General features: G+C 27.6%; 5 protein-coding genes across 19 annotated transcripts in view; all 5 read right to left on the reverse strand.

The window, feature by feature from the left end:
• Positions 1–1,909: 1,909 nt before the first annotated feature.
• Positions 1,910–13,924, reverse strand: LOC145185368 (centrosomal protein of 104 kDa-like). 5 transcript variants are annotated; one of them, XR_016455673.1, is made up of 32 exons: positions 13,752–13,924; positions 13,599–13,636; positions 12,930–13,021; positions 12,517–12,607; positions 12,399–12,438; positions 12,202–12,300; positions 11,926–12,000; positions 11,782–11,842; positions 10,282–10,337; positions 10,029–10,091; positions 9,830–9,935; positions 9,620–9,747; positions 9,423–9,457; positions 7,267–7,319; positions 6,983–7,053; positions 6,707–6,868; positions 6,543–6,601; positions 6,367–6,403; positions 6,187–6,288; positions 5,749–5,802; positions 5,573–5,649; positions 5,268–5,329; positions 5,116–5,182; positions 4,912–5,025; positions 4,691–4,732; positions 3,864–3,968; positions 3,686–3,767; positions 3,356–3,455; positions 3,077–3,209; positions 2,876–2,940; positions 2,188–2,251; positions 1,910–2,064 (listed from the first exon to the last, which is right to left on the reverse strand). XR_016455673.1 is itself a non-coding variant. In XM_090097872.1 (32 exons), exons 1-32 carry the CDS (start codon positions 13,824–13,826, stop codon positions 1,970–1,972), a joined length of 2,493 nt encoding a protein of 830 aa, XP_089953998.1. In that variant the 5' UTR covers positions 13,827–13,919; the 3' UTR covers positions 1,910–1,969. The 5 variants fall into 5 exon arrangements, 1 of the variants encoding a protein (XP_089953998.1); XR_016455674.1 differs by having other exon boundaries at positions 4,691–4,791; XR_016455675.1 differs by having other exon boundaries at positions 5,268–5,384.
• Positions 13,925–14,307: 383 nt separating this feature from the next.
• LOC145185369 (thioredoxin-related transmembrane protein 1-like) lies at positions 14,308–18,288 on the reverse strand. The gene is made up of 9 exons (XM_090097892.1): positions 18,096–18,288; positions 17,821–17,942; positions 17,558–17,603; positions 17,090–17,218; positions 16,931–16,976; positions 16,645–16,746; positions 16,361–16,495; positions 15,014–15,058; positions 14,308–14,932 (listed from the first exon to the last, which is right to left on the reverse strand). The coding sequence occupies exons 1-9, from the start codon at positions 18,260–18,262 to the stop codon at positions 14,906–14,908; spliced, it is 819 nt and encodes a 272-aa protein (XP_089954018.1). The 5' UTR covers positions 18,263–18,288; the 3' UTR covers positions 14,308–14,905.
• A 199-nt stretch (positions 18,289–18,487) lies between these two features.
• LOC145185691 (ribonuclease P/MRP protein subunit POP5-like) lies at positions 18,488–19,150 on the reverse strand. Its single transcript, XM_080061674.2, has one exon. It carries the CDS (start codon positions 19,067–19,069, stop codon positions 18,620–18,622), a length of 450 nt encoding a protein of 149 aa, XP_079917800.2. The 5' UTR covers positions 19,070–19,150; the 3' UTR covers positions 18,488–18,619.
• Positions 19,151–19,370: 220 nt separating this feature from the next.
• On the reverse strand, positions 19,371–20,738 carry LOC145185858 (glycogenin-1-like). Its single transcript, XM_080061894.2, has one exon. It carries the CDS (start codon positions 20,736–20,738, stop codon positions 19,692–19,694), a length of 1,047 nt encoding a protein of 348 aa, XP_079918020.2. The 3' UTR covers positions 19,371–19,691.
• The window catches only part of LOC145185400 (glucose-6-phosphate exchanger SLC37A2-like), a 30,137-nt gene continuing 26,915 nt past the window's right edge, over positions 19,371–22,592 (reverse strand). For 6 of the 11 annotated variants that reach the window (XM_090097888.1, XM_090097883.1, XM_090097878.1 and 3 more), the window contains 2 exons: positions 21,669–21,855; positions 19,632–20,761 (listed from right to left, as the gene is read on the reverse strand). In XM_090097888.1, the coding sequence (XP_089954014.1) occupies positions 21,839–21,855 (17 nt within the window). In that variant the 3' untranslated portion in view covers positions 19,632–20,761; positions 21,669–21,838. Of the gene's footprint in view, positions 21,594–21,668; positions 21,856–22,592 lie in introns of those variants that run through there. The other 5 variants (XM_090097880.1, XM_090097887.1, XM_090097879.1 and 2 more) reach the window with 5 other exon arrangements.

Raw genomic sequence — 22,592 nt, forward strand, 5'->3', positions numbered from 1 at the left:
TTCTCTGATTTTATCTTAACTATTAACTATGCCATTTTTTAAACGAAATTGGGCCATTTGGCAGTCGTTAAATTGGGACGCCCTGGAACCATTTAGAATTGGATGCAAATTTTCAAATTTACATTCTTGTAATAAGTTCTCTCAGATTTCTAAAAATCAAGCTATTCTGAAGTGTAAGCTGAAATTTTAGATTCTTTTGGCTATATTGACGCGGATCAGTAAATTATTAGTGAAAATATTTTAAATTTTAGATTGGTCTTAATGAATACGAGGTAAAAACAGATTTATGAGACAGGTTTGTACACCTGCCTAAATTTGCGTGTGTGAGAATTTTGGATCCGGCAACCGTTGAAATGCTGCTCTTTGCGCAACTATGAGAGTCCCGAATGGAATATATCTATAGTCCCGAGTGGAATATATCTCAGTCGAGTAGATGAACAAAACAAAAGTTTCGTGCATAATTGTAACTTAAAAGTTTAAAATTTTAAAAAAATACTAAATTTATTGGCTTTACGATAAAAGTAATTCTTTTAACAAAATAATTTTGGTAATAAATATAAATTTTTCTAGTATTGATATTGTAAGGAAGACAAAAAAGATATTCTTTTCAATTTTCTTTGTTAAACAAGCAAGTACCTGTTTAAAAATAATTTAATAAAGTTCACCCATCTAAACCAGTGGTTCCCAAAGCTTTCAGGTCATTTTCAGAACTAAAAAACTTAAAAATTAATGTATGAAGTTTACTAAATTTACCCGTTTTGTTTTATTTTAAACCTTATTATAAAAGTCTATGGCATTTTTTGGTATTGCAGATGATTTACTAATTTAAAATTTTGTTTAGATTTTTGATAGAGCACACTTTCTGCTTCCACATAAAGTACTCTTTTTTAATAGAAACCATGGCTGAAAAGTCTGCTTCGTTTTTTTTTGAAATCAGAAATCATTTAACGATGTTTTTTTGAGTGGAGCGAGAGTTGACTCATTTTTCAATTCACTCAATTTTTTTTGTCATTTTTCTGGCACACCAAAATTACTCACAAAAAAAATGATTGAAAAAATTTTCAAAAACATTTGGTTCAAAGTTTCAAATATCTTAATTTTATTCCTGAAGCTAGAGATTGAGTTAGTTAAGATAATACAACTATGAGACAACTATCTAAGCTATTATCAAATCAAAATAAGGTATTCTGCAAGTTCAATTTTCTGTGACTAGATATAATTAACCAATGTAATCTAATTATTTTGTTATATACAATTTAAGAAAGTAATTAGCAAGTCTCCTGTCTATGAATGAAACAATATACGTTAGTAACAAGTCAAGCAATTTCTTTCACTCTAAGATGCAATCCAGTTTTGCATCCCATCATTACTGGAACCCATCAATTGCAATTCTTAAACAATCCTTACCCTTTGTATAATGTTAAATAAAGGGGAAAGCACAAATTTTTTCAATATAAAAATAGATTACTTTTATATCAAGTTTAACTACAAAAAATCCTTTATGCAATTATAAATTTAAAGCATGGTACCAGTAATACAATAACAAAAACACAATAAAATCTTAACACGCAAAAGCAAGCCAATACTCGCCATCACAGCTATAATTATCAATAAACAGCTGATACATACATTATATGGTATAGATTTTGTAAATAGAGCATGTCAAAAACTATACAACTTTTTTTAATTTTAAGGTTGGCTCTATTGGGGAACAAAGTCAACCTTATGGAGCCAACTTTATAAGACCCCACTGTTGGAATCTGATCTAAACGACATCGTAGATACTGATAATCATTGTTTTTTTAAGACTCGTATGTTACAGTATTTTTTGGCGCTGCGACAGGCAACATTGAATTGTTGGATTTTTTATTACTAAAATTCCTTAAACAACAATAAACAAACAAAGCAATAATAACAGCATTCAATATTTCAATAAATTAAGCATTTAAACAATAAATCGTTTTCCTTCTTATTTATAAGGACTTCGAACAGGAAGCTTACTGGTAGCATTATCTTTTTTGAACTGCTCATTTAAATGACTCCCAGATGAAGGTACTCTATTTTCTACAAAAAAAAAAAAAAAAAAAAAAAAAAAAAAAAAAAAAAAAAAAAGCAAAAGAAAATTCTAAAAAAGTCCATTCCTTAATAAAAAAAAAAAAAGAAGGAAATCTAAGAAAAAGAACTAACTTTTGGTGTCCTCCAATCGACGAATATTAGGCGGACATTTATTCAGCAGATGATCACTCCAGTTCTAAAATAACAAAGCTCAAATAAAAAACAATTTACCAATTCTCTTTTTGTCAAAAAATCAAAAACCACTTGGATCCATTTGAAAAAATCCGAAAAGAAGATATCTGTGCAACAGGCGTGATATATATTTTCCGAAAGCTTTTAACATGCAAGTTGTTACTAATAAGTTTTTTAAAAAAGTTAGTCCACGAAAGAAAACGGCGTTCTTAAGCATATATGACAAAGTATCATGTGAAATCCTTGTTTCATCTTTTTTTTAAAAAAAGATTGTTGTTTATTACAAATAATCAAGAGAGAATTTAATGAGTGGAAGTTTTTTTCTTCCCTAAAAAATTTCTTTCAGTTTTTCTCAGGGTTTTTTTTTCTACCCTAAAAAATGCATACTAGTTTATATTAAATGTTCCCATTTTTTTGCCGTTTTCAGGTGACGCTCAAAGATTTAGTGCTCTGAGATGAACACTGAATGAGCACTGAATGAGCACTGAGATGAAGCACTGACATTTTCAGATGATCCTCAAAGATTCAGTGCTCTGAAATACTTAAAAAGTTGAAATGTTGATAGCTGTGTACTACCAACAAAAGACACGCAAGAAATATTTTAATTCAAATTTAACTTTATATATACCTGGTCATTCTCAGTAAGAGGACGATAGCAAATAGGGCACATAACTTGATCAATTTTAAGAAAATCTAGACGCACAATTAGGAAATGATTATACAATTTCTTTTTGTAATGTTTAGAAATAAGATTTTTTTAAAAATCTATTCCTGCACAATATCAAAAAATTAAAACAAAATAAATATAAGCGATAACATAATTACTAACTTTGGCATGTTTCTGAATGTTGATCAAGTGCCGTACGCAATACACTGAGACGACATTGCCCGCATGTTTCATAATTCTTTTTCTCTTCACACTCCTCCACGAGATGTTTGTTTATAGTGCTAATCTCAACCACCTTTTAAAGTTCGAAAACAGTAAAATTACAACAGTAACAACAGAGTTTTGCAACATTCTCATTGACCAGCAAACATTTTAAACAAACTTCTAAAAAATCTAATTTCTTACTGTTTGGACAATTGTTTGAAACAAAAAACAAGAAACCTGGGAACAGTTAGGACACGGCTTTAACATAAGACAGCTATTCCAGTAATGGACGTCAAGAACATCTTCGTCTACGTCAGTTCCACAGAAAACACACATTCTAAACAAGTAATAAGAAAATATATACTTGATCATTCACAACGAAACCAATAAGAGTATAGCCATAGTAAGATTCTCAAACATCACAATGAGATGAGATGACTTACTTGTTCATGTACTCCTCAAGACCTAAGAAGAAGAAGATAAAAAAGAACCATCACTAACAACAATCAAATAGTTTAAAAAATTTTAACAGTAAAATGTTTAAAATTTATATATACAGGAAAATACAACGATTCAAACCTGTTTTAGGAGTCATCTCATTTTTCGTGCACCTAGAAGCAACTTTTTTTTCCGAGGCCAATACATCGTTCTAAATGAAAAAAATACGAAACTATAATGAATTTATGGCAACTCTACTAAATTATCATATGATGTCCTCTATAAGAAAATTGATTTTATCACTTACAGGGAGTTTGAGAGGTTGTAGAGGATTCACATCTTTTTTAACAACAGTTGTACCGGTTACTTTTTTATTATCTTTCAATTGCATGTCTTTCTGTTGACTCTTCAGCTACATCGCAAAATTCAAAAAGAAATCAGTTGAAAAACTTATTACAGAACAGAAAGTGTATAGTTTTTTCTTGAAGTGAAATTTAATTGTGCAAAATAAAGTTCTTTTCTTTTCTTTTTTTTTTTCAAACACATTACTTGACAAGTTAAAATTGTTTAAATAGTTCTTTAGAAAAATATTTTTTGAAAGCATGATGAGTGCATCGAAATTTTTTTACAAAGAAATTTTGGATGTTGACTGTTGTATCCGCTGAAAAACTCGATCAGTTTAAAGCAAACATTTGGTCGATAATTTTCATCTTAACTAATATCTTTATTTGTTTAAAGATTTTAGGAACCTAAGACATGATCAAAGATTCATCAGTTAATCAAAAAATGAATATCATCAAAAAATGAATATCGTTTGATGTAGTTAAAAAACTACATCAAACGATATTCATTTTTTGAATAATTTGATTGTTAATATTCTTTTATATTAATATTATTTTGTAGCAATATTACTTTACAGAAATATTATTTTATAGAAATATTATTTCATGCAAATACTATTTTATAGTAATGTCACGTTATACAAATATTTTATCTCAAAATTTTTTCTTTGTTTTATAACTGTATTATTCAAGAATTAAATTTAAGAGAACTTAAGCCGTGAATAATACAAAACAATTTAATTTTATTACTTCATTTATAATATATCTGTTTGGAATGAAAAAAAGCTTCTACCTCGATTTTATCGTTTTCTTGATATTGCTTCATTAAATCAACCTTCAAAAAGTAATATAAAATGGAGGGCAAAAAAAGAACTCTTTTTTGTGTATCTACAACTAAAAAAAATCTGAATTGGAATAGTTAAAGCAGACAATACTGTTTTTTTTTTTTTTAAGAAAGAAAGGAAATAAGAAAAAAGGACAAAAAAACAAAACAAAACAAACTGAAATATAAACCTTTTTTTCAGTTTTAGTTAGCTCTCCATCAATTTTATCTAGAACATTAAAAAGTTTACTGTAGAGAGGATTTTTGCGACTGCTTGGAGGTAAATGTGATTTTAAACTCTTGACCTAAGGAAAATTAACAATAAAAAGATGCAAAGTGACTCTCATCAGGGTATGGGAATACAACAACTTTAATAAAAACAAACTCCTACTTACATGGTGGTATGCTTCCAAAAAGCAATTTAAACTTGCTTCCCTAACTTCATTGTTCGGATGCTCGAGACTGAAGATAAGAACACTCATCACTTGGTCAGTTGAAAAACCTCTGTAAAAATTATTATCAATTACAAAACCTGCAAAATTCTTACTTCTATAAAGAACATCTTAACCATGATACTAAGATGAAGTTGTAGATAATGATGAAGCAATTCTATGAAAACCAACGTATTTTAACACAGGTTCAGAATATTAACACTTCATCTAGACTATCAAATACAAGTGGTTGGTCTAAACTGCACTTTACAATTGAAAAATTCTATAAACTTTTTTCATAAAACAGTTTCATGACAAAATATATTTTGACATATTTCTAACCTCAATGAACATTAAGCTTTATTTTTTAAAGAAAAGAAGAAAAAAAAACAAATGCAGAAGCAAATTACAAAGAGCATACCCAGCTGTATTCAACCCTAAATTTTTTATCAGAGCTTGCATTATATTGATCTGACTTTTTAAAAACCTCCTGGATAACTGCAAGAAAAATCAAAATAAGTGAAAAAAAAGAAGCTACAATATACTCTAGCTAAATTTAGTTTTAAAAATAATTATCTAATTTTTATATATTCTTACATTTTTCCTCTTCTTTATTAGTTTTACTATGATATCAGGCAATATGCTGACACTCTAAAAAAAAACAAAAAAAAACAAAAAAAAAAACATCCTAATCAGAGGGTGTTCATACTTTTTACACCTGAATAAAAAGAGGTTTCATAAACTCTAACAAGATTACTATTGTGTTCATGCATAGTGATATCTCATCTAATTGTCTTCTAGGATCCCTGTTAGGTGGATATAAATTCAAGTTGAAAACCAACCAGGTTAGACTTGACAGTTTTGTTTTGAGCTATCAAATGCACTAGCCTAGTACATATTTTGTTTTTGTCAACAAAATATGAAAATATTTTTTTGTTCCAGCTAGGTAGGATGATTTTTCTCCATATAAACAACCCCCTTTAGATAAAACAAAATAAAACAGCTTCTTAATGACCACATTATGAGAATAATTACCTTTAAGACTGGTAGTAAAGAAATTTCTGTAACTGCAGCTGTTATTGTCAAACGTATTCGAGGATTAGCATCACCAGTACGTTTTAATATCAATGTTAATAACTAACCCAAAAAAAAAGACAAATGAGAAATACTTTATTTCTGTTATCAATAAATACAAGAAAAGAGTTTAAAAATTACTTTTCCTAAGATGAGTGAAGTTTCACTTCTTCCGAGACTAAAAAAAAATACATATTAAAAACAAACACAAACTATATCAGGAAATGATATATGATAATTTTTTGTTAGATACAAAGTAACACATTGGTTGAACTGTAAGCATTTTTATACTATTAAAAGATATGAGATTAAATTACCTTTTGTGAGGAAAATAAGACATAAAAACTTTTAACAATAGAATTCCTTCACTAAAAACCTATAAACAGTAATTTATTCATCAAATCAGCAATCTCAAAATATTTTTTCTTTGGAAAAAAAAAAAAAAAAAAAAAAAAAAAAATTTTAAAAAGTAATAACTTACCACAAACACTTGATCTTGAAGGACTTTGTGTAAAACCGAAGCAATTGCACGAGAAATATTGACAGATATACAATGATCACTAGTTGAAACATTAATTTCATTAAGAAGATCAATTATTAACTGCTGACGATGCTTCCATGATTTAGAAAACAATTTCTGCGCCTGTTAACAATTATTATGTCCCACTTAGAAAATGGGCAGTATTTTGATGCGTTCATTGAAGTCCATAAATATGAATAATTTAGGATGATCAGAAGGTAAACAAAAAGTACACACCATGTTCATTCCAAAAACATCTATTATAGCAGAAGACTCCCTTTCTTCTGTTTCTGTAAGGTGCGGAAGATCTGTTTCAATTATAACAAAAATTTATCAAAAAAAGATCAAAAATATGCCACTTTATTGAAACTAAATTTACATAAGTAAATCGTGAGAAATGTTTTGTTATATTTAAGTTTTAATAACCAAAAAAAAAAATAATATTCAAATTGTTGAGTAAAATCTTCAGCAAAAAAAAAATTAAAAAAAATTAAATACAGATAATTCAAGATTTTATGTACCTGTACTAATTTCCTCTTCTTGAATATTGCTAACTACATTTACTTCAGATTTTCTGGAAAGAAAGTGTGAGCAACTAAAAATTGTTTTTTTCTTCTAAAGAAAATATTTTTTTTTATCCCATTATAGGCCTCTAAACCATGGATATTTCCTGAATTATGAAAAAATGTTGAAGTAGTTGATTGTGGCTTTTTTTAAAAAAACTTTTTAGCTCTCTTAACTATGAAGTCTTTCTAGTATTTGTATTTTATCATAAAGTTGACTAATTCAGATTATTCTTGTTATTACTTGTTAAAAAGGTGTAAATATTGGCATGGACATCTAACGATTGTTTTATTAGCTAATTTCAAAATAGACTTAGCTAAATCATCAATAGAAATCAAAAAAAGCAGGTATTCTGGTTGGAAAGATTTCAATTCTTCAGTTTGCTAAACATTCATATTGGTGTTCCTCTCCTCAATACATGAAAGCTATGAAAACATAAAATATGTTCATAGGAAAATTAAAACTTAAATCCTTCCTCTACTCAGTTTAAACCTAAATCTTTTCTGAATTCTTATAAAATGGATAACTGCATCAAAGCATCCCTGTCCTTTCTGTGAAACTGAGAGATAAGCAAAAGTGATGACAGAACTTGTCAGTATACCTGGCTTATACATCTTGATGGACATACTAGATAAACCTCTCACAAAAATCAAAAATCTGATTGAAAGCAAGGAAGGATTTTAGTTTTAAAGTGGTTATCTTTTTAAATAAATAGAGTCATACCAAGGAAAGAATTGCTTTAAAGAAAATGTATTTCACATGTTTTTAAAAAACTGTTTGCTAGTTTTCCTCCAAAATACAAAATAGCAATCAATATTGATTACCACATTTTGGTTTCTAATTCCAAGAGAAAGTTTTACACATTAGTAGAAATGTACCAAAGTTTATATATCAGTATTGGGTATCATTTTACAATATTTTAGTTTTCACTGCAAAAATAAAATGAGCATATGTAATGATTTATTTGAATAACTTGCCAGTTTTAAAAATAATTTTTTTTTTAAACTAGTTTTAAGAAATAATGGTGAACTAGATTCACCATTTTCAAAAGTTTCAATCCTCATTGTCTTTCATATTTATCTCTTGCAGAAGAATAAGCTTGCCAAACAAAAATGTCAGATAACAATTGAGCTACTTAATATAGACAATATGGCAACAAAACCTTTGCAAATGATATTGTTTCAATTCAGGAAATTAAAAGTGATAAAAAATATGGATATTTTATTGAATTTAATGTACCAGTTAAATGCCAATCACATTAAAGAGACTTTCCAGTTACAGCTTCTGATTTTCATAGAATATCCAAAAGAGCCCCAACTACCTTTGCAGTCTTGCAAGAATTTGGAACTTTGATTACAAGGAAAATGTTGTTAAAAAAAAAAAGAGCAAATAGAAAAATTTTTCAGGAAGGGAGAAGACTGGCTAAATTTGATAGTATTTTCTGCTGAGAAAAATTAATCTGCATTAGCTTGGAAAAATTAATCATTTGACTGATTGTGGGCTGAGGAATCAAAAGTTGGTTTTAAAAGCTCAGACAGTAATCAGTAAAAAAATAACTGAGGGAGTTGAACTTGTAATTTATTACAGGATATAGTTGCGCATTGATGTTACTACTTCTATGCTCAAATGCTTAATCAAAAAGTTGTCCACTCCATAAAATCCAAAATCATAAACACTAGAATTTACCACATAGTTTTACCATTCTGGTTTAAAATGCTGTCAAGTTTTAAAAATAATAACGTTATAGGCCAGTATTGGTAAACTAGTTGAATAATGATTGCAACACTTGCTATTGAAAAAAACATGATGCTGTATATAAAATTGTTGCAATTGTTAATTGTTGTATTTCTCATTGCCAAATTGTCATCATACATTTTTATGGCATGAACTTGCATATTATCTTAGAGAAAAAATAAATTACCAATTAAATCAGAGTTTTAACAAAAGAAACTTTTTTTTTCCATCACACATTGTTTTATTTCAGTTTCCAGTTGCAATATTACAGGAGGCAAGGAGGGGAGATATATTTTCTCAGGAAATTATTTCTTGGGGGATTTATTTCTAGAGCTGGTAAATTAAGACTTACTATAAATAATTGAAAAAAAAAGCACACCTTCCTAATTGGTTCTCACTGTTACTACCATGAAACTAAATGAAAAAAACAAATTTACTTGTTGATTGTTAAAATTTAATAATTGATTAGAGTTTTGTTGAAAATAAGAGTAAATGATGATGCAGTTATGCAAAAATGATCACATACATTTACTTCATGCAAAAGAGACTGAAAATTGTAAAATTATATATAAATACATCATTTTTTATAATTCTAGGTAACTCCATAGATTGAGTTGAAGTATTTGCATATTGTAGATGTTCATCTTTCTTTTCAGCAAAATGTAGAACAGGCAAAATAATGTCAGAGGTGTTTCTAAAAATACCTGAAAATAACAAACTAAAGTTGCTATATTTTGGAGGAAAAAAATTATAAAAAATATTACATGAACTTGAATAAAATTTTACTTTGAGAGGATTGTATTGTGTGGCAAGTGTCGAAATTTATTGAGATTTGCCTTGTTGCCAAATTCATAGTTTTCTGAACATTACCAGACTGCATATATTCTGTTTTCTAATGAAAAATTTAATGAAATTGTGAACATGTTGAGCAGATTTATAAATCATTTTTAGCTCATTAACTTGTTTCGGTTTTTAAAAATCTTACATCAATTTCCAAAAGGTTGCAAACTTTGTGATGTATATCATGTCTACACTCATCACTCTGTAACTAAAAGATAAAAAATTTATTGAAAAAGGTTTACTCTCAAGCTGAATATGGAAATTTTTCAGCAATCAATTAATATTAATGTAAATTTATATATTACATAATATTTCACCATAAAACAATTTTGGACACTGTTATTTAAAAAATTAAATCATTTTTTCAGTATAAAAACAAAATAAAAGATAGGCCATACCTTCATGAGATTATTCATGGTCATCTTTAATGTATCTGCGTAATCAAACTGCTCTTCTGTACAAAATAACAAAGAAGTAATATAAAAAACAACACAGAGATCTTTAGAAAAACTAAGAGCACTAGCATACACTAAAATGGCAACAATTACAGGGTGCACACAGTATTTAACAATCAAATTCAAACATACTGCTTGCAGACTGCATAATAAAATTTGTTTGTTTATTGTTAAAATTTTGTTTTTAACTTTTTTTTTTTAAATGGCTTCAAAAAATGATTTTTCAATATCACAATTGTGGAAAAGAAAAAATGCTAGTTGCAATTCATACAGGACATGACAATTCCAGTATTGTAAAGTTCTTAAAAGTGGACAAAAGTTGGGTTCGGAGGGTGAGAAAAGAGCTTGAAGAGTCTGAAGATAACTATGAAGTTATAGCTAAGAGATCAACTCACAAGAAATGGTCTAATTGTATCAGAACTCCTAATCCATAGCAAAAGTCCAAGAAATGATTAATGTTGGCCCTGTAAGTCAATTTAGTCAATAAGGTCAAATTGACTAAATTGTGACTTGGGAAGGTCTGAGTCATTGATTAGGACCTGTGTGGCAGAGAACTTAAGGTATAAGCCATGAAAGAGGGACGAAAGATGAAAGAGGGACAGCAGCTTACCAAAAAGGCTAAAGAAAAGTGACTAAAGAACTGTTGAACTGCTCAACAAGTTGAAACACTACTTACAGCAGGGCCTGATCTGGTTCTTCTTTGATATAAAGAACTTCAGTCAGTACCAAAAAAATAAAAACCAGAACAAACATTTACTTGCTATGTGCCAAAGGATGTACACAAGGTCATGAAAACAGGATCCAACTGCTTTCATGGTCTTTGGAGTAATTTTCTCAGAGAGTAGGATCATATTTCTTCCCCAAGAGCTTGAGGAAGAATACAGAAAAGTATTTGAAGGTCCTAAGGAACATACATTGCCCTGAATAAAAAAGGCTGCTGCTCATATGTGTGGCAAAAAGACTCAGCACCATGCATATCACAAAAATTGCTGAGCAAGAATTTTTATGACTATGTTGGTCCTAATGTTTGATCCTCAAACTCACTGAACTTAAATTCTACAGACTTTTTGGGCGGAGCACAATTGAAAGATGGATCAACAAGTGCTCATGCAATACCAAGGAAGAGTTGGTCACAAGGATCAAGAAAGAACTCAAGGTCTTGTTAAAGTAACCAATCATTAATAGCTGCATCAGGTTCCATATTGAAGTTGTCATTGGTGTGTCATTGGTAATTTCATTGAGTAAAAGGTAAGAGGATAAATCCAGTTTTAAAATGAAGTTGGTTTTATTCAAATCTGATCAGTATTTCCTGAGAAAATTGGATTTTTTCAAAAACTATGATTTAATTGTTAAATATTGTGCGCATCCTGTAAATCTGAAAATCATAAACTTGAATTTGGCTCAAAAAACATCTAATATATAAAAAAAAAAAAAAACACATACCAAGCACTGCCAACCTTATCTTTTCTTCTAACTTTTTAAATAGAAAAGCAGTTTCTTGATCCTAAAACAATTTTTTTATTTGCTATTAATTGTCGCTTTAAAACGTTGGAATTAAATATTTGAAACCTAAAAAAGAAAACTTACATTGAATTTTTTATTTAACCCTGCATCTTTTACAAAACACGGTGAACCAATAATTTTGACTCCAATTATGGATACCTGTTGTTTAACATACTAAAATAGCTAACATTTAATACATAAAAAGTTGAAGAATGTAAAGTAGAAAAATAAAATGAAAAAAACATTTTTGAACAAAGCCAGTTAAATAGTTTTTTTATGTGTTTTGTTGAAATACTTTTTCCAGAATAAAATTTTTAAAATTACTAACACATTGTCACAGAAGAATTGACTTGTACATACCTGGTTATATAAGTTGAGTTTATTGATATGATTTTTATGCACAACAAGTTTAACAAACAAGCATTCTGCTGAGATATGTACAGATTTTAACTCACAAGCCTAAATTTGAGGACTTAAACTAGTACAAAACTTTTATTAAAAATTTTATTCACACAAGTTCAATTGTGAAACTTTATAGAAAAAAGTGATAAAAATACCTTAAAATTGGAATTTTCATTTGAAGACATAATAACATACCTAAAAAACATAACATGTACTGCCTGATTTTCTTTGCTAAAAGTATTAAAAAAAAAAAAAAATGCCACCACATTTTACCCTAATCGTTTAAACTTGCTAGATGTCAAACTTTGTTCAAGAGAATTCTCAATGTTTGTTGGTGAACTAACAAAGATCTCAATCTTGCTTGCTAAAAATTTAAGAAAAACTTTCATAGAATAAAACAAGAAATAAAAAAGAAATTATTAATAAAAATCCATATAAGAAAATATCTATTATTCCAGGATAGGATTACACTGATTTACTGGATGAAAAAGGCTATAACTAATATATATATATATATATATATATATATATATATATATATATATATATATATATATATATATATATATATATATATATATATATATATATATATATATATATATATATATATATATATATATATATATATATATATATATATTCAAAACTTTAACAAAAGACAATTAAAATAATATTAGACATACCTATATTACAATGATGAGAAAGAATTTGTATTTTACTAATCTTGGTTGTTTGGCTTAACATTAAAATTAATTCTTGCGGATACTCACAAAATCTAAAAAGCAAAAGAAATTTTTTTTATAGAAACCATGTGGGAGTTAATTTTACACAAAAATTTTTCTTTTGAGAGATTAAAAGAAGCCTTCAAACTATTTAGAAAAAACAAATCGGAAAACTTTTTGTTTTAATCCATAAGCAACATTTCTTTACAAGTGACAACATTTACAACAGCTAACTTTTTTAGCATTCTGAATATGAAAAAGGTATTCAAATGCACTTCATTTTGATAAAGAGTTCAACTGCATCATATATGGGAAATTTAATAATATAATTAGTTAATGATAACAACAATAACAACAACAATAAGAAGAAGATGAAGAAAAGAAAATAATTAAGCCACATCTATAAATAATTAAGTCACATCTAAATGGTAGGCATGTTTTTAATTTAATAGAAGGTGTAAGATCTTTATAGAAAAAATGAAAAAAGAAATTATAATTCAAATGAAAACAAATATGAAAACAAATACAATCCCATTTCACTGATTTTATTATAACTTTTTTAGCTTAATGTTTTTGCAGTTTTTGAGTTTGAACCATGAATTAAAAACATAATAGAAGGATGAGTGATACCTGGATGATTGCCAACCTTTTGAAGTTGAGTTGTAAGTCTAAAGAAAATTAGATTTTTCAATTCTTTTATTAATTATCGTTTTTTAAACAAAAATCTTTAAATATGTTAAACAAAAATCATTATTATAATTTGAGAAGGATCTTCTTTATTACCTCCAAATCATATGGACTGTAACCATCCTCATTACTTGATGAAAAAATAACTTTAAAATCAATGTTGATACTCATCTCTGTAATTTCTACAAGTTAACATTTCTATGAAATTTTTTTTAATTTGACATTAAAAACAAACTTCTTTTAAAAATTCCTTTTAGCAAATCATAATGATCAATAATGGCCTTGACATTTAAATATAAGACCACAAGAGAGAACACTTTGGATAAAGTATGTGATAAAAAAGTTCTAGATTTAATTTCAATATCAATAAAAAAAAGAGAAGAAAAAATTAAAAATAAGTAGATTTTTTAGAAAGAAGCTAAATTTGACATTAAAAGCTGTTTAACTGGGAAAAAAAAAAAAAAAAAAAAAATTCTTATGACTTCATTATGGATTGTATCAACTATAGTTACAGTTGGTACAAACCATAATGAAGCCATAATGATTGGTATCAACCAAAGTATTGGTTTAAAAAATCATAACTTTTATGACTTATTTAAAAATTGCACCCAGATTTTGCTAGAATAAAAATAGTAGGTAAAAATTGCATAAATACCATTTAAAATAATTTCTTAGTTATCAGTGCATCTAATGTAACAAGCTAAATTTTAAAAATTAGTCAATGAAATTTTACTAACACATAAATCACAAAAATCAACGTAAATGTTCAATGTAAGACAGCATCAGCAAATTACACTATTTTACATTCAACATTTTTTCAAAGTGTCATTACAATTATGTAAAATCCTATTTTACAGTTCTACTTTTCAGATATAAATACTAAGATTAGCAAATTTTTCAATAAGTTCAGAAACAAGCTTGCATTCTTCCCACTATAAAGTTAAATCTGCATATAAAAGATAACCAAAAAAAGGTTTTTAGAAGTATATTCTACCATATTTATAATCATTTAAAAACTCAAGCTTTATTTCTAATTAAAAATAGTTAAAAATTTTATTTCATTCAAAATAGTAATTATTTGAATCTTTTTTTTTTTCTAAACTTTTTTTAAATGTAGAAGGTTTGTTAAGGTATTAATACTTTGCCAACAATGTAAATAAAAGATTTTAAAGAATGTCATTTAAAACATCATCAAATATATATTTTTTTTATTCGTGGTGATTTCTTCATTGTTTTTTAACTGTTCGTTACTAAGATTCACTTTTAGTTTCTTCAACCTATGAAAATAAAGAGAGAGATTTGAGAGTTAATTAAAACTAAGATTAATAAAAAAAAAAACTTATTGAACTAAATAAAACCTTTCTTTGACGAACTGTACTTTTATCAACTTCATCAACATCCTCCTAAAGTAAAACATAAAAGTATTAAAAACACAAAATTAAGAAATCCTCTGATATTCAAAAATTAGAGATGATCTTAAGTTTAAATAATAAAAGTGTGCAAAAAAAAAAAAAAAAAAGACCTCTGCATAGTATTTATCATGGAGCCTCTTTTTGTATAAATTATTTAAAAAGAGTTGGATCATAATAGCCAACAAAAGAGTAAATTTTAACTGGAGTGCTGATCATGAATCAATTCAGCAAAAAAACATACAAGTTAGTGTAATAAAACTTAATAGTGATCTTATGAAAAGATAGGTAAAAGATAATTAAAGGGCAGATTGAGGTAATATTGAGGCATTTGTGTAATATGAGCATGGAAGTACATATCTGTGACTTAATTGAAAATATGGCTAAAATTTGATCACTTTTATACAGTGGTTACAGATAGTAGGGTGCTCAATGTAAAACAGTTACAAATAGTAGTGTGTTTAAATACAAAGTGTTTACAAATAATAGCGCTTAAATGTCCAGTAATTACAAATAGCAGTGTATTCAATTTATAGTAAGAGCCCAATAATGAGGTTGAAAAACTTTTCATGTAGAAAAATCTCTGGACTAGATATATGGGCATTCATTTTGTCATTACTAGATTAGAATTTTTGAGCTACAATTCACTGTTGGCATACAATTACCAGGTAAAATAAGCATGCACATGCAACTCTATAAAAGCTGTGCTGCTTCCTACTGTAATAGAAAAAAACAGTAAATAAAAGTTCAACTTAAGGCAGGATTTATTTTAATGTTTATCCTTATTTACATCCATTTCAAATTTTTTTTTTGAATTTAAAATATATTACAATATTAAACTGTTTTGTATTACATTTTTAAGTTTGTTTCCAACATCCATTTTTTTCAACAATTATTTTTTCTCATCGGGACTTACATAATATCTTTATTGATGACTGAGGAACAATCCTGCAAAATTCAGTTAATTTAAGCCTATTATTACTTATCCCATAAAAAATTTTGTTAAAATATTTATAAGTTTACAATTAACTACTGAGATGTCATTTTTTTGTTGTGGTAATCATATTACCAAACAGTCTGGGTCATGTTAGCACATTTGATATCCTTATAAAATAGTTGCATTTTGAACAAAAATATTTTTGATGTACAGACTACATATAGAATCTAGAAATATAATTTCTATTGAAGTGCTGAGTTCAATAGGAATTATATTTCGATACTTCAATATCAAAGTTTATTTAAATCTAACCTAACACTATCAAGAATGTAGAAGAATATGAAAAAAAAAAAAATTGCCTTTTTCTTTGCCTCAGCCTGTTGCTTTTCTGGTATTACATCATCAGGCTGAACTACATCATCATCCTTTTTGTTTAATGTAACAGATGAATTTGATTCAGGGGGATAAATCCAATCCGAAATAAAAATTAACACCTTTAAAAAAAAAAGTTTTTTTAAATAATACTATTAAAATTGTATAAATTAGAATAAAAAAAAAGACAAACATTGTGTACCTTCTGAACCAATAGTTTACATTATACTTAGTTACATTATACTAAGTTAAAAGAAATTGAGTCACTCACAATACCAAGCAGCAACCCAAGAATAATCACAATTAAACCAAATATTAGAAAAGATATCCAAGAAGGTACATTATAGTCATCATGTAATGTGCTGTGAAAATCCTAAACCAAAAAAAAACCAAAACAACCAAAACTTGAAAAACTTGAGAATGAAAACATCTTATGATTAAACTATTGAACAACTTATGATAAAACTATAAAAGATGAATACTATTGCAATATTCTTAACAAAATGTGAAATAGGAAAATATTGATTATACTTCTTGATATTGATTTGCAAACAAACCTTTAATTTCATTGACAGACTGAATACTTTACTCATTCCATTCATTCTAGAAATGTGATAAGAGAAAAGTAATGCGATGACAGAAGCTCCAAAAAAACAAAAAAAAAAAATAAGAGGTAAAACATTACAAAGAAAAAAACAAGAAAAAAGAAAGCTTACAAAAACGAGTTAGGGCTCGTCCATGATGATGTTGGCTCAATTTCTGTCCATTTTTTTTCAGTTATAAACTGTTTTAACTCACTAAGTTCTCTACTATGTTTGTACACACGAAACTCACCATTAATAACACTAAATTAAAAAGTCTTTGTTAATACTGATTTTAATGATCAATTTACTAGTTGGCTTCCATCCGGTTTAAGACATTTTAAATGTTCATAATCATTTACTCTTAAAATACTGAGCCTTGATTATCTAACTTTTTAACTTCCATAGGATAGCCATTTTTATGTGAAGCAAAGGAACTTTCTTCTTGGCTTCCTTACTTCCATAAATAATTTAACATTATTTGCATTAACAGAGGAAAATGGTTAACAAAAATCCTATCAACTAATTAAACAACTTCAAACAATGATTTTGTATACTACATAATATATTATATACTTACTGCAGAATATATTATGTACTTACTGCAGAATTGTAGGCAGAGATGTGACCAAAAATCTTCCATTTAATGCTGAAAATTTTTATAGAGACTTACTGTTTATATGCATATAATTATTGATAAAATTGAAATTTGGAAAATAGTTCTTGTAACAACATGGATACTTAAAAATCAACAAAGAATATTCCTTGCACATACAGCATTTATACTCAAAAAAATACTTTCAAGATTTTACTGCTGAAACATTTAAATTAAAAAGGTAAACAACAATTGCAACAACTTGAACTACCTGCTTGCAATGTAACATCAACACTTCCAATAGATACAGACGAAAAATATTCATCTGCCCAGTCAGCAAGTTGCAACCAATCATTCTCTAATGCACGACAAGCAGGACACCATGGAGCATAGCTACAAAGAAAAGACTCAAAATTTCAAGAGAAAATATCATATATACTATAATCAAAGATAGAAAAAAAGTTGTTATGAGACTTCCATTATTTAATGAAAAAAAAAAAATTAATGTTAATAAACAATTTTAAACTGGATGATTACATTACTCACAACTTTACAAGCCATTCTCCTTCTAACATTTTTTCCCAGTTTTCTTCTGTAAACACAAAGTTCTTTTGTTCAACTATTTTCAGAGATTTAACTGTGATTTGACCACAAGTAAACAAAAGACAGAGGAGAATAAAAGACATTTCTTGATACTTAGCTAAAAAATTCATTAAACCTGTTGTAATCCATCAAGACTAATTTTTAATAAGAAGCAATTACAAATGAAAAACAAGATTTTGAAAACAAAAAATAACACAAATAGATAATTGAAATACCAATCAAAGTCTAAAATAGAAAGAAAATATTACTTTTAACCCTACAGTTTTTAGAAAAATTTAGATAAATTTTAATTATTGTTTGATTTTAAAAATCAAATTTTAATTTAAAAAAAAAATATTATCTATCAATTAAAAAATTTATGTCAATAAAATGTATACGTCTTAAAGTACAACATGAAAATGTTTTTCTGTTGTTTTAAATTTGATGGTAGTGGTTTACTCTTTGGGGAGTCTCCAGTAAAACTTCCATCACAAACCATTCAGTACATCAATATTAAGTTTTTTCATACATTCCATTATTTTTGCTCGATCACTAACATTATTGCAGTTCTTATAGAGTGCATGAAGTTTCTCTTTATCTCTCTGAAGTAGAAACAGTTCTGCTGACTTTATTGTTGCAGTGACATATATACAATTGAGTAAACATAAATAATTACGCAGCATTTTGATAAAACTCAAGCAAGTTCTAACTTCAACTTGATACTCCCGAGGAGCTTGTAAGAAGAAAAGTTTTGTATATGGGTTAACATATTTAACAAACACATCCAATGAAAATGCACCGATCCCATAATCTCCATAGAGTTCTTGAATAGATGAACGAATAGCATAAAAAATATCCTCTTTGCTGAGATTAAAATCTACTCTATCATCTTCATAGAAGATTTCAACAACAAAATACCGTTGCTTTTTTCGCACCATTTTACTTCATGATAAAAATAATATAAACACAATAAACAATACAAAATGCATAAAGCAAAATGTGATAAACAGTAACTGATAATTGATCTCCATAATATCCTGTATAGCATACATCATGTGATTATCACTTGTAAAAAGTAAACAAGTATAATCAAGGCAATTGGAAGAACTTAAAAAGTGCTTTAGACCAAACATTAAAATCATCTTGATTAAAACAACTGATTTGAGATTTAAATTGGTTTGAAAATAGTTTGTGTATGCATATAAAATGCAATTTCCAAAATTTACTCTCCATAAAGTCAATAAGTTAGAGTCCATTTTATGTAAAGCAGTTTACAATTTGTTTACAATTTACAAACAACAAAAATTGACTAAGGATTATTAAATCAATGAATTAAAAAAGACCAAAAAATATTTACTACAAGTAAAAAAAAAACAAAAACTCAAAGATTGCAATATGAATAAAAAAAGATGTTGTTAATTAAATAAAGATAGAACAAAGATTTTTTATTAAACAACCAATACTTATAAAAACATATTGTAATGATTGTTTCAGATAATAATTTTAGCAAGTTATTTTTTAACATTAAGAAAGTTATTATACAGAAATCAAACTAATAATTTATATGGTGTTTTTAATTTCTTTGTACCATTGATTTAGTTCAAAATAGTGAAGTGCATCACTAAAATACTTCCACCACAAAAGCACAACTTCATTAGGCTCAGTTAATGGCCCTTTAAAAGTGCGAAGTTCAATTTCAGAAGGTCGTGGCATTTGCCAAGCTTTTTTTGTCAGACAACAAGCAAAGTGATATACTTTCATAGGATGATACAAATATCTTCGTACATTATATGCATAAGGCAAGGGCAGCCATTTGTTATTGTCAGCATAATAATGCCATAATAATACCTGATCATTTGGGCAATTCATTCCAGTAGATAAACCTGACCACATATTCATAATTTCATTATAACTTTTAGCACTAGGCTTAAACATTAGCAGACCAGCATTGAAACAAGGATCAAGTATTCCTGGTCGTGCACAATAACTAGCTGCCATCTCAGCATCTAACCAAAAAAGTTCATCTATGTTACTAAGAGGCATTACGTCGGGATCTAAATAAACAATGCTTTCATACTCGGTGAAGTTCCAAGCATGAAAACGCATATGGGTACCAGGTAATCCAAGATGACGTTCAGTAATACCTTTTCTGCGATCCATCCAGTCACAATCAAGAGCCTCAACTTGCCGCACTTCATAACCTGCTTTTTTCAGTGCATCTTGTGATTTTTTAGTAACACCATCTGATACTAAAGCGATCATTTTATGGTGACAAGACAGTTTTTGAATAACATAAGCTAAATAAATAGCACCAATAGCATAATTGTCATTCATCATTGCAGTCAGCCATGCTACTCTAGAATGTGGTGGACGACTTTTTTCACATAACTGCTGGTTAAATAGCATCTCCATTTCTTGCAAATGGTACTCTTGCTGCCAAGATAAGCGCTCTTCAATTTTATGTCGCTCATGATCAGTGTAAACCATGTTAGATATAAGTTTGGCATAGGAAACTGTGTAATGAAAACTTGTGGGGAATAAAATATAAAAAGCCAGTAAAAGAACGATGAAAACAATACACACTCTTGCAAACCAGTATGATAACATGTTTGAACCAAAAAAATTCAATTCTAAAGAAATTGAGAACAACAATTAAAACTATAATTTTAATGTATTGCTTTAGCAACCTAGAGAAGATGGTATCCAAAGACTTAACTTTGTATTTTTTTTTAAATTGATGAACTCATGCTTATTTGTTTACCCATTTCGTCTATCTGCAATAGGAAGGGATTTTTTGGCCAAAAGGCAGTTTTTAAAATGCCTTTAAAAAGTATAAAACAGAGTCTATAGAATTATAGCTTTAAATTTGAAACTGAAAATCTATAGAACTATGTTGTATACTTTTTAGAATCATTTTAACTGTATAAAAAATGTAAATGAAACATGAGAAAAAAAAAAAAAAACATATAAGAAGTATATAGTAAACTATAAACTATAAGCACATATTATATGACAAACACATGCTATTACTACAACGATATGTATAAGGTATTATAGTGCAGATAGGGTTAAGTTTTGTATTTAAAAAATGTCCTACATTTGCAACATTCATGTTTTTAAAAATAATATTGATTCAAAAATAATGATTGAATCATATTTTAAAAAATTTTTCCTAAATGAAAATATGTAAAAAAAAAAAAAAAAAAGTTTTAAACAACAAATAAAAATGCCAGCAATAATTTTTAGCATTTTTTTTTTTAGATTTATTATGTCAAAGTATGAATGTACAATTCAACTATATGAAAGCCATCACTGATAAAATGTAAAACAAAAAAAGATTTTGTAAAATTATATATCACAGTGTCTCATAAAAAAAAAATTTAAAACATAGCTTTGAAAATAGCATCATTTTTATAAGATTTTTTTGTAGGTCAGCATACAGATTTCATGATATGAATGAACCTAAAATGAAGAAAATTATTGTTAATGCACTCAAAATGGAAAAAAAAAGACAAAAAAAAATTGCTTAAACCTCACCAGTTCACATTGAGTAGAACTTAGGGTCATCATCTCTTCATTCTTTAAAGATCATAAAATAAGATAAATCATTAGCAAACTTGTAACTGGTAAATCAAACATAAATATTTTATCAAATTTTGGAATTGAGAAATCAGGGAAAGCAGCAAGTGATCCAGTCTCATAAGTGATTAAGAAATGTGATCACCTACCAAACAAAAAATAAAGCAGTAGTTCAAAATTGTCTTCAACGAATACTATAGGTATTTTACAAATGTTTTAGGAAAGGTGTATACCACTTTTTGGATTAAGTTTTTTTTAGATTTAAGTGCATTAATATGTAAAATATGCCATTCTTTTATGTAGCCATCAGGTTGTTATAATATAGTTTTACTAATCAGCTGCAGTTTTAGGATTTTGATATAGAGTTTTATTAACTAAAATTCATATAAAATACTCATAATGAATATGATGCAATTAGGCTTCAACTTGGATTTCTCTAATTATTCCGGCTAATTATTCCAGCTGACTATTGTTACAATATTTTTGATTTTAGATCAATTTTGATGTTTCTTGGAAAAGCTATTAGGAACCTAGAACTTGGATTTTCTATTATGTTTTAGTCTTGCTAAAATTGCAAGTGGAAACTACGAACAAATCTGAATATAACTGACCCACCACAACAAAGAATGTTAGGAACATTCAATATGACATGAAACAGTGTCAGAAGGGAAAATATTCTCTTGGAAGTATATGTAAGCATCCTATATTTTGGACAAATGTAATGGTACTTAACTGGCTTTGGATTTAACAGATAGCACATTTTTTTTACATTTGCACAGTCCAATTCAATCAGGACCGCATAGGAAGTTCTTTCTTTTATATGATACGAAGGAAGTTAGAATGATAGGCCAACAGCAATAAAACTTAAATCGCTACTTTCAA

The sequence above is a fragment of the Hydra viridissima genome, unplaced genomic scaffold (genome assembly GCF_058129835.1).
Source record: "Hydra viridissima isolate aposymbiotic clone 2 unplaced genomic scaffold, HvirCarnegie_v1 scaffold_9, whole genome shotgun sequence".
Taxonomy (NCBI): domain Eukaryota; kingdom Metazoa; phylum Cnidaria; class Hydrozoa; order Anthoathecata; family Hydridae; genus Hydra; species Hydra viridissima.